This window comes from Triticum urartu, chromosome 3 (genome assembly GCF_003073215.2).
Source record: "Triticum urartu cultivar G1812 chromosome 3, Tu2.1, whole genome shotgun sequence".
NCBI lineage: Eukaryota > Viridiplantae > Streptophyta > Magnoliopsida > Poales > Poaceae > Triticum > Triticum urartu.
In genome coordinates, this window is record NC_053024.1 from 163,772,584 (window position 1) to 163,784,866 (window position 12,283).

General features: G+C 49.3%; 1 protein-coding gene across 1 annotated transcript; it reads left to right on the plus strand.

Annotated features, from left to right (window-relative positions):
* The first annotated feature begins 2,215 nt into the window (after nucleotides 1-2,215).
* LOC125543417 (D-amino-acid transaminase, chloroplastic-like) lies at nucleotides 2,216-4,283 on the plus strand. The gene is made up of 4 exons (XM_048706749.1): nucleotides 2,216-2,452; nucleotides 2,563-2,600; nucleotides 3,031-3,877; nucleotides 3,985-4,283. The coding sequence occupies exons 1-4, from the start codon at nucleotides 2,434-2,436 to the stop codon at nucleotides 4,074-4,076; spliced, it is 996 nt and encodes a 331-aa protein (XP_048562706.1). The 5' UTR covers nucleotides 2,216-2,433; the 3' UTR covers nucleotides 4,077-4,283.
* The last annotated feature ends 8,000 nt before the right edge of the window (nucleotides 4,284-12,283 follow it).

The window sequence follows — 12,283 nt, forward strand, 5'->3', positions numbered from 1 at the left end:
GCTTATTTGTATACTTGTTTGTTTGTGATAGAGTACCCGGAGTGCGCCGCTTGCTACTTCGAATCTCTAGATTTCACGGATCATCAGCAAGGCAAGTAACACTTTGATCATACCCCTTTACTACCCAGTTTTATTGTATTAGATCAATCCTCAAACAATTGCATGGTTATGATCTGAATAAATTATGGGTTGGAAAGTAGATGAGTAGTACCTATTACCTGTTTTATTATTAAACCTTTGGAAGTTACTTCTACGTTTGCGTATGCCATGCTATACTAGTAGACGTGGATTGGGTGAGTGTATTCATGACAGATGTGAGATTATTATTTAATGGTTTACTTAAGGTGGCAACTTTAACACACATCTGGGTGGATTGAGGCACCTGGGTATTCCGGCGATTGCCTGTTTTTCTTTATGGACCGCCACCCAGACTCAAAGGGATCATGAGATTATTCATACTGGAAACTTCCGTGTGCAGCCACAGGTTACTATGGGCTCTAGTATAGTTGATTAAGTTGTGCGAATTCTTACAGTGGTAGACTAGCAGATGTAGGGGAAAGTAGGTGTAACGGTCTATCCGATCGTAAGGTGCTAGCGCTTCTGAAAGACTATGTCTCGGTCATCCGTTTCTCAAACACCGTGTAGTGCGAGAATCCTAACGGAGGAGATCGAGTCTTGTGAGGAAAGTGCGCAAACCTCTGCAGAGTGTATAAACTAATCATGATTAGCCGTGTCCCCGGTTATGGACGTTTTGAGTATGTAGTACTTGGATTATCATGTGAATCTCATTATGTGACTTTAATTAATTTTGTTGGGTTTTAATGATGATGCTTAATTGGGATTGAGAGGGTGTCTACACTCTCAATGTTTAACAACCACCATGTTAGTTAAATAAAATTTATTGCTTTGCAGTATGGAAAAATTGGCTTTACGCAAAACTATAACCATAGAGCTTTCCACCAGTCATATATGCATGTAGTATAGCCCGGTTCTGTTCATTACTCTCTATGTGTTACATTGTCAGCATATTTCATGTGCTGACCCGTTTCCGGGCTGCAACGTTCATGTTACAAATTTTTCAGACGACGAGTAAGGTGCCTTAGGTCGTGGTTCTATACTCATTGATGCCGTTGGAGTTGATGGACTCACTTATCTTCCAAGTCTTCCACTGTTATCATTATTAGATGGCCTTAAGTCATATTATTTGCAGTAAGTTCTTTTTGAAGACATCCGATGTAATAAATGTGTGCTTGCTACTCTGTTATAAATCCTTCAAATAATTTGCGTGTCAGCATTACTGATCCAGGGATGACACTAAAGTACAGAGATCGAACTGTTTGAGGTCTGGTGGTTACAGGCGGCCGAAAAATCGTCCGGGGAGCCTTGTTAGGAGCGCGGCTGAAGATGCTCTCAGTCGCCACTCTATGCGGGCGAGTCACCGCTCCCCATCAATCCTACCATACCCGCAGAGCGCGGAAAACCCTGAGACTACCCACAATGGGAGTAACATAGGTAGTAACATCACACATATCTAGGTTAAATAGGTGATGTGGCATACAACAAATGAAGAAAGAGATGAAAGTAGTAACATAGCTAGTTATTACTAGTATGAGTAACATCACACATATCAAGGCAAAATGTGTCTATAGCCTAATAAATAAAGGGCTTCATGTTATCACACATATATTACTTCCCATTATAGAGGTAGTAACATAGACTAATAACATGAGCATGTTACTAGTCCATGTTACTACCCATTGTAGCTAGTTGAGGAGGTGGTTTCCAAGCCTATATACACCCGTATCCGCATCCGTATCGCTAATTCGCTACGCCGCCTGCCAATACAGTTGCTCCCATCCATCCATCCATACTCCACGGTAAACGCCGCCACCCGTGCCGTCCTCGTGGTCGAAACGCCGCGATACACATCCACCGATCCCTGTCCGATGGCGAGTGGGCCGTTGTTTATGCTCTCTTCCGGCAGCGAGCGACGGCGAACGCGTCGCACCTCCGGCCATCGCCGTTACCACCGCGTACGAGAAAGAGAAGATCTGACCGATCGGCTCCGCAGGGCCGGGCAGTCGGTCGCCACGGCGCTGTCCGCCCCGGAACAAACGCAGAAAACGCGAGGGGATACAACAAGGGCAGGCGGCCCGCGGTGGGGGGCCGCCGGGCCGGCTGAAGTTGTCGCGCTCCCTCTCACTCCCACGTTGCCCGCCCCTTTGTCCTCTACCTATCTTTTCTGTTAGACCATTCGACGCCACGTCCGCGCGCACCGAGCAGGCCGGCCGGCCGGCCGATTATAAAACCTCAGTGCGAGCAGGTGCTCCACTCGCACTGCTACTACACTCGAGCTACTCTTCTGCCACTCTCTTCTACTTTGCCGTGTTCTTCTCTCACGGATCGGATCGGATCAGATCAGATCAGATCACCATGAGCTCCAACGTTCAAGGTGCGTTGAGCCGATCGATCCTGAGGTTTGCTGCGGTGAGCTGGTTGTTGGGCTGGCTCATGGATTCTCCCTACTGGCTTACCTGATCTTCGATTTGTTTTTGCTGTCAGGTGAGGGTGAAGTCCCCGTCTACGAATCGGGTGCAGATGTGAGTTCCTTCTCCCCCTCCTCAATTTGTGATAGAGCCAAGCAAATCTAGCTAGAGAAAAGCTCTTGATCTGCATCGGCCTTTGACGTACTGTGTAGTACATGTCTGACACGCAACTAAAATTGCACGAACTGCCACCAACTTTTGACGTCGGTATACTTTGTCGGGAGCTCGCATTATTGATGCCACTCCCTGATCTGTTTCTCCTTTCACTGTGCATGATGAGTAGACACACACTATTTATATTTTATTTTGTGGTTTGTTTGCACAAATTTATCTAAATGCAAAACAGCCAAAATACGACTACTATGTTGGACCAATTAAGTCGATCTCAGCTATGAGCCTATGACTCTTTTACTTTGTTTGCGTTGATTAACATATGCTTGCACGATCAAATGATCAATGGCTGTCCATCTCGGCGCGCGTACAGGCCCTGCAGAAGCTGCAAGAGAAATGGAAGTCCACGGCGGCGCCGTACCCGGCCATGTACTCGAGCTTCTTGGGCGGGATCATCCTGGACCCGGCCATGATGGCCCTCCCCATCGACGACCACATGGTCCACCGCGGCCACGGCGTCTTCGACACGGCCATGCTCCTCGACGGCCACCTCTACGAGCTCGACACGCACCTCGACCGCTTCCTGCGCTCCGCGGCGCAGGCCAAGGTGGGTACCCCGTTCCCGCGCGACACGCTGCGCAGCATCCTCGTGCAGATGACGGCGGCGTCCGGCTGCCGGAAGGGCTCCATCCGGTATTGGCTCAGCTCCGGCCCCGGCGACTTCCTGCTCTCCTCCAGCGGCTGCCCCGGCCCGGCCTTCTACGCCGTCGTCATCCCGTCCGACTACGCGCAGTGCCGCCACGGCGTGCGCGCCGTGACCACGTCGGTGCCCATGAAGCCGCCGCTGTTCGCCACCATGAAGAACGTCAACTACCTGCCCAACGTGCTGTCCATCATGGACGCGGAGGAGCGCGGCGCGTTCGCGTCCGTGTGGGTGGACGAGCAGGGGTACGTCGCCGAGGGCCCCATGGTGAACGTCGCCTTCGTCACCCAGGGCGGCGAGCTCGTGCTCCCGGTGTTCGACAAGATCCTCAGCGGGTGCACCGCCAAGCGGATGCTGGCGCTGGCGCCGAAGCTCGTCGAGGCCGGCCTACTCAAGGGCGTCAGCACCCAGCACATCACCGCCGCCGACGCCAAGCGCTCCGTGGAGATGGCCTTCGTCGGCAGCGGCCTGCCCGTGCTGCCCATCGTCGAGTGGGACGGCCAGCCCATCGGCGACGGTAAGCGTCACCCGCTGTCAAAGCTGATCGATTGTTTATTGGAACAAGATAGCATGCGTCCATGGATCGTTGCGTTTGGTTGGTTATAATTGGTACGTGTGATGCAGGGAAGGTGGGGAAGCTTATGCTGGCGTTGTCCGATCTGCTCTGGGAGGACATGAAGTCCGGGCCGGACAGGGTCGCCGTTCCATACAAGTGATGCAAGGGAGGGGAATGCTGGAGAGATGGCGTGTGCATGCGCACGGGCACGATCGTTCGTGTACAAGATAGTGTGTGAGCCGAGCCGCAATTTGGTGCCCGTACTGTTTGTCACTTGACTTGTCAAGTCCTGTTCTGTATAACTGTGGTATGTGTGTGCCGGATGGACTCACCAAATGAATAATACGATCTTGGGTCTTTCGCGGCATTGGAAGAGAAATGACACACATACGGCAGAATTTTACGGGTTAAGAGCATCTCCAACAGGCGCGGCAAAACGCGTGCCCGCACGGTAAAAACAGTTTTTCACGCGCGCTAATTGGTTCCGCGCGCTCCAGCGGTGGCGAGAAGTTACCGTGCGCGGGAAGCGTTTGCGCGCGCGGGAGAAAGCGGCACGCGGCGCGGTAGATTTGGCACGCCGCTTCACGCGCGCCTATAAAGTCTCGCTTTTCGTCACGCGCACAGAACAGCCACGCGCCCTCCTCCTTGCCGCTTCGCCGCTTTCTGAGCCACCATCGCGCCACCATGCCACCGCGCCGCCGGGGTGCTTCGGATTTTCGCGGCGTCCGCGAGCGTCCCAACGGCTGGTACTCCGCCGAGATACGGTCCGGCGACGTCCGGCTCGGCCTCGGGACGTTCCGGAGCGCGCGCGAGGCGGCCCGCGCGTACGACGCGGTGGCGTGACGCTTGGAGAGGCCCCGGTCGCAGATGAATTTCCCGGACGTCTTCACGCGCGAGGAGGCGCAGCGCCTCGCCCGTCCGCCGCGTCTCATCGCGGACATGGACCGTGCCGACCATTCTCGGCGGCAGCGCCGTCTCCTCGTCGCCGAGGAGGACGAGCGAGCCATGACGGAGTGGCGCCGTCACCACCCAGAGGACGTCGACGCTGAGCGTGCCTACTGGGCGGAGAGGACGGCAAGGCGCCGCTCGGAGCAGGCGGACCGGCGTCAGCGGAAGGCAGTGGCGAACGAGCAGTGCGACATCGTCTCCGCAGGTGGGAGGTCGTTCTTCACCTCGGACGATGAACGTTGGGACGACATATGACTCTCAACCTCGGACGACACCGAAGAGAGTGATGATGGTGATGGTAGTGACTTGGAGTAGTTTTCTATCTATGTATGCCGTAGTAGTTTCTATCTATCTATCTATCTATGCCGTAGTAGTATCTATCTATCTATGTATGTCGAACTATCTATCTATCTATGCCGTAGTAGTTGCACCGATGTAAAATATCTTTGTATCGTTTTTTATCTATGTAATTTTAATTTAAAAAATATTATAGAATGAGCGCGCGCTGCATTTTACCGTGCCTGCTGGAGCTGCACGCGCGCGGCTTTTCAGCGCGGCTGCTGGAGCAAACGCTGCGCGCCGCGCCAAACCAGGCGATGGGCACGCGCCAAATCCGTTTTTACTGTGCGGCGCGTTGAGCGCTTGTTGAAGATGCTCTAACGTAGATGCTTAGGGCATCTCTAGCGCTGACCTCCAAATAGGACATTGTATTCACATGTCGACCGGTGAGAACCAATCCGCAAACGGCAGGGCCGGAGCCAGGATTTGGACATAGGGGAGGCCAAGCAAAGTTTGAAAAAAATAATTGCTTTATTGCTATAGAGTATAGACATGTGGTAGTTACATTTAAATTAGTTATATAATCTCGGTGATTTTCAAAGTATATTAACAATTTCATTAGAAGAGAATTCAGTTGTGAATTCCTTTCAAAGCAAGTTTTCATGCAATGCTCAAGCAAGTCGTGTCTCGTTTTACTTTGAAAACATGCCCTCTAACAATTAAGCCGAAATAATATTCCTAGTGTTTGGCGACCCTTTTCTCTTGATAAATATAAATCATAAAAATGACATCACAAGTCACATAATTAAAAGAATTGAAATTTGATGTACAAATATGATAGGTATAAGGTGGGAACTGATCGAGATGAGCAAGCAGTTGTTAGTTGTGCTAACCTTGGCTAGTTGGCAGGAGAATTAACGAGCTCACGATCGCACTGACGTCGCCTTTGATCTAATCTGGAATTGATTGACAAAATGTGCAGGAAGAGCGTGAAGTAGAAAGGATGTGCGGCAAAGCCAATTTCCTTGATCGTTTGTTCAGTTGCTAAATTGTGCAGATCCAGCATCCTAATGCAATCATCGTGATTAATAGAGTAATACACTAGTTTATAGACAACACTAACCGCACCATACTAGAATGGTAGGATTTTAATTCATAATAACTGATAGCTAGAAGTACGTACAACTAGTACCTTCCTCTATCTGATCTTCGTTTCTCCCGGTAAAACTCTGATCTAATGAAGCCTCCTCCTCCTGCCTTAGTCCTTAGCTACTGGACAAACAGCGAACAAAGACGACAGATCAACGCAGCCGATGGGGTAAGGGCGGCGGCGTGGTGAGCGCCTTACCTGAGCGGGAACGGCAGTGGCAGCCGGGCAGCCAGCGGCTGGGCGGCGGCTGCAAACAACGCCCTAGAACCTAGTGCAAGGACAAGATCAAATAATCGATCGCACGGGGCAATCAACAAAAGGCCACAACCACATGACAATGACATGGGCTATTGGGCTTCAGTCTAGGGTAGTTATTATATTAGTACTTATATGGGCTAATTTCCCTAAAAAAATCTTATATGGGCTAATGACGTGATTATCTCCGTCCAATTAGCACATCTACAGTATACTACTACCTGCTAGAAATCGTTGGGAGGGGGGGCGAGCGATTGGCAGGGGTCTAGCCCCTGCTCGCCCCCTGTCTCCGCCTCTGGCAAACGGTGATGCGAGAGCCGGCCATCCAACTGTATCCCATAAACGTTCACACAGGTCCGATCAATTTGAAATTTAAATGCACAGCATCCGATCACAACCAAAAGGAGACAAGTATGTAGTGTAAATTTTTTACATTCCCGATCACAGAAGAATCTCCGTCTGACAGTCTGTGGGACAGGCTGTCCTAGTAGTCGTCGCCTCCCCCTTTCCATCCACCTCCTTCTCCGTCGCTTCCTTCTTCGTCATCTCCGGTTGATCCTTCAAGCGTTTCAACATCCTAAAAACTGACGGCTTGCACGATCATCCTTGCATCGTCATGCATTCCCTCCATCTTCAAGGTCAACATTTTGAAATCCTCCGAAGCAGTTGCAATCTCAACCTTCTACTTTTTGAGCTTGGCCTTCTTCTCTTTAAGCTGGAGCTTCTTCTCGGTCGCCGGTTAGACCTCTTGAATTTTCCTCCTTGACGTCAGAGCGCCTGACACATGCCTCCTTCTTCGCCAAGCTGTCGAAGTTCCTTAAAAGCATTGATTTTGGCTTAGGATTTACTTGCCTTTTTTCCTTAAAGCCTATATAGATAGACATAGACTAAGGGCATTCCGGCCAACAAGTTGTATATCTAGTCAAATGACCAACACATATAACAATCTACTTGCTCGGTGATTTGTGCACCACTTGTACACTGTCCGATTAGTTGCTTCAAATGGCTACAATACTTGGACACGAGCTCTTGGATGATGTACAGGAGAGGGTTGAGTCATGGCAATTTTGCCGCGAGCTCTGCCAGTTTTGGGTGGACCGAGGGTGTCGAAGTCCTGCGTGGATGGTGTCCGAACTCCCGCAAAGCCCCTGGTTTGCTTCTGGTTTGTGGGAAAATAGTCATCCGAACTGGTCCTCAGACCGACACAAGACGTCGTTGGATGGATTGTCGGGTCCGGACCGCTCGGTCCAGGCGGATAGAGAAGGTTTGAGGGTCCATGTTGGAGAGGCCCTTAGCTGGGATTTTTTTGATTGGGGGGATTCATGGTGAGAGGTCCACCCGAGCTGAAATTCGAGGAGGGGGGAGTATTTTTTTGACTCGAAACTCGGGGATCTTTATTCCTTTACAGAAATTCGATTACAATCAGCCACAAGGGTTCTAACAAGAAACCCCGGACTTTCGTCGAACCAGCAATCAGTGCTACTAATAGTAGTTGTGTGTTTTGCACATAAATCTGTTGGAGTGTTAGCTTCCCTCATAACATGACAAACCGAGAAGGATGCAAACACTGAAGACCTTTCCCCCTATTTCCTCGAAGATAGGCCCCACAATTGAACGATCATTGTGCCACGAAGGCCAGAGGTTGACAACCTCTAAACAGTCTGTCTCCATCATCACATGCAAGAAGCCCATTAACTGGGCAAATATAACACCTTCTTGCAAAGCCAAAACTTCAGCTATAAATGGATCGGTAACCCTGGAAAGGGTTTGCTTCAAGCTCCTTGCTAAGAGAGACACGATCTTGCTACACCTCCTCCACCTCCATTCTGAGAATTAGAGTCAATTGGCCCATTGGTGTTTATCTTTATCCACCTCAGTTCGGGGGGTCTCCAGCACTGTCCTTGTCGCTTTTCTTGCCCCCTCGGAGGCATTTCCAGTATTGAGAGATCATACCTTACCCTTTTGACCGCATGAACTGGATCGAAAGGCTCCTTTTCATGTGTCCAATTGTTACGAGACATCCAAATAGTGTGCATGACCGTTATGATTTTGCATCTGTACTTATCAATGAACCTTTCATCAAGCACAATATCCCGAGCCCATGTGTCTGGATGTAGGCAAGGTAATTTAACATCTAGGGCCTCTCTTGCTGCATCTAGTAGTTCTTAGCATGGGAACATGATACAAGAGCATGCATCATAGTTTTCATCCATTACTTCACAGATAACACATCTTGCAGTAGACCAAATATGGAGATGCTTCAGCGTTATTAGTATAGTAGGATTCCTCGAAGAACTCTCCATCAAAATACCCGAACTCTCAGGATTACCTTGAGTTTCCATAGAGCAGACCAAAGGTGAACATCTGATGATGAAGTCCCTGCTGCCGCCCCTTCCTCTAGAGCTCGATGCTCGTCATGAGTCACAAGAGCATGATATGTTGTTTTGACTGAATATTCACCTGATCTTTCTAATGCCCAACTCAAAGTATCTTCTCCACCTGACGCCCACAAAAGGATATTAAGAATGGCAGTTGTGTCTGGTGCAAAGAAATTTCTCTTGATTGTTTTGATGTCCCAATATCCATTTTGATTAATGAGGTCCGAAACATGAGTGAGGTCCTCATTTCCTACTCTGCAAATTGGTTTCAATGTGGTTGAGTCAGGAATCCACCAATCATTCCATATGCAAATTGTTGAGCCATCCCCCACTCATTTCAACAACTCCATTTGCAGTGCTTCTCTCCCGAAGATGATCGCTTTCCATGTTGCTGAAGATTTACCTGGAGCTTGAGCCTGCATAAAATCACACTCCTGGAAGTACTTCCCTTTGAGTACACGTGAGCATACTGAGCGAGGATGTATAATCAAGCGCCATCCTTGTTGCCCGAGAAGTGCCAAGTTGAACTTCTCAAAATCTCGGAATCCCATGCCTCCCTTGGTCTTCAGTGTAGCTAGATTCTCCCAAGAAATCCAGTGTAATGAATGTTTGTCAGCGGAGCTGCTCCACCAATACTTTTCCATGCAAGACGTCAATCGCTTGTAGATTTTTTTGGTTAGTTGAAATCAACTCATACTGTGAAGCGGGATGGACTGAATGATGGATTTCAGATAAACTTCTCTCCCCGCGCACGCAAAGTCTTTTTCACACAAACCTTTCATTTTCTTCCGGCTTCTCTTGCAAATGTGCTCAAACGTGCCACTAGTGGTCCGTCCGACTGCAGCTGGAAGACCGAGATATCTTTTAGTGAAACCTCCACATGAATACCCAATGAATGTGATGCGGAGCATCCCAAGGTCATCCTCATGGACCCACCATCGTCTCACCAAGTGCCTAGCGGACCCATGACATGAGCACGGCAAGAGCTCTCGAAACCGAGGTGACATCTCTCCTTTCACAAGTTTACTTCGATGCACATGAGACATGGCTACTACCTCAAATGGAGACATTATGCATACTCAGGTATCAAGGAGTTAGCCATGAAGAAGCTAAGGAGCAAGGAGAATCATAAGAGGAAGATGGACGGGAAGAAGAAGAGCTGCGGAAGAAGCTATAGGCTCCGGACGACCGGCCCATCCCGGATGTCCGGCCCTTGAAGATCACACCAGCCAAAGGAAACCAGGCCAGCGCATGCTACAGTGGCCGGACATCCGACCTGGACCAGACGTCCGACACCTCCCAGGCTCCGGACGACCGAGCATCTCCGGACGACCGGCACACCCACACCCGAGCCGAATATATGGATTTCCGAAGCCCTCAGGACGACCGATGCCCCGGACAACCGACCCCGGCCGGACGTGCGACCGAAGACCACCCGAGCTGAATCTACGGACATCCGACGAGCACCTACGTCCGGACCCTCGCGAGCCTCCGGACGACCGATGACTCCCGGACGTCCGACGCCTGTGTGCTATTATGTGTTGGGCCGCAGCCCATGTACCCCTTCACCCACCTAGACTATATATACTCTTCTCCTACCTACGTTTTAGGGTTAGCATTGGTTTAGCTCATATTTAGAGATAGAGCATTGCTCATCCACATCGGATCTACTCCACGAGAGAGACCGCGGCCCCTCTTTAGAGAAGATCCCTTTGGATTCAAGACCCCTTTACGGGAAGATCCCCTTGTGGATGCAACACCTCCTCACAGAGAAGACCGTTACCTTTGTATCGTCCCTAGTTTACCGTGGATCGTGTGATCTCTTTTGTACTCGAGGATCTAGCATATGTGTGACTATTTCTTGTTGGTTTAGTGATTCTCTCATGTTTCCCCTCGTGTTTTCCCTCGTGTTCTTCGTGTTCTTCGTGGGATCCGCTCCTTTCGTGAAAGATCGGGCGATTAGGGTTCTACCCTACATCATCTTGGTATCTAGAGCCACGTTGATCATGATTTCAGAGCCTCCCCGTTGTGTTTCTAGCCTTGTTTTTGTTGATTTTGTCCTTAATTCAAAAATTCCCCACAAAAATAGCCCCAATTTTTTTTGTTATTTGTTGGTATGCTGAAATTTTGTTGGATTTGATCCGTGGATTTGCTTTGCCTTGAGTGGATCTAGCTTTCCCACCTTGTCTCCACCTTTTCCATCCACAAATCCCCTGGATTTGACCCCTTTCACCTCATCCCCCTCGCCCACGAGCTGTACATCCCGTGCCCGAAAAGTGCCCAGGCACCAGACGTCCGACAAACTCCGGACGCCCGATGACTGGACGACCGGCCCATCCCGGACGTCCGACGTTACCTGACGAAACTGAATTTTTTTCAGTTTGGTCACCACCACCGCCCCACTTCCGCATACTCACTCCTAACACCTATACACCATCACCACTTCCGCATACCACCACCATTGCTTACCCATTTCACACTCCGACACGTTTGCCACTTCGAGCTTTGAGAATTTGAGTTGCGGTTCCGTGTCCTATTGTGTTTCAGCTATTTAGGTACAGTTCGACATCAACATCACCGCCGCTCATCTTCGCCACAGACGCGTCAACAATAACGACCACCTCGACTACATCTTAGTATTCATGCCACCATTTTGACACCATACCGTATGCAAGAAGTGGTAACCTCACCTTGGTATTGGACATATCATTCTTTCCATTACTTTGATAACCATCATAGCCTTACTCCTTTGTGTCGCTTACCCATCGAGACTAGCCTTTGAGTATTGCCGGCAACGCGACTTGTGCACATTAGAGATCATACTTCCCATAGAATACATACATCATTGGTGCATATATTGGTATCATCTCTTGTGTCACAAGGTTATCATCGCATACACAATTGCTATCTTGGTTCGTGAAGAATTGCATGAGAAAAGAGCACAAACAACAAAGAGCTAAACAATCTTTTAAGCAAAAGGAAAGATAAGCAAAGAGCTTTTAAGCAAGAACCATTGCATCATACAACATTAAGATTGTCATACTAGATCATCTTGGATCATATCGAAACACCATACATAGAGCATACTTGGGATAGAAGTCGATGCATTTTTGTTTAGTAGGTTGTGCACAAGTCTTCGTATCCGCCTATTGTGCAATCGTGCTAGCGTCTCTCTAGTGTTGTGCAACAAGAGCATTTTTGCGGATTCCACATTTTGGCTCACGCTTGGTTGCACGACCCCACTTATCTCTTTGCGTGTGTGTTTCCGTGTACCTTATCTTGCTTGGTTTACTTGTTGCATTGCAAACTTGCGAATCTTTTCCAACATTATTGAAGCTCACTAACAATTGCATCAAA

Coding starts and splice junctions, on each gene's coding strand:
- LOC125543417 (XM_048706749.1), top strand. Junction 2,601..3,030: donor TCTACGAATCGGGTGCAGAT/GTGAGTTCCTTC, acceptor GCGCGCGTACAG/GCCCTGCAGAAGCTGCAAGA. Junction 3,878..3,984: donor CGGCCAGCCCATCGGCGACG/GTAAGCGTCACC, acceptor CGTGTGATGCAG/GGAAGGTGGGGAAGCTTATG.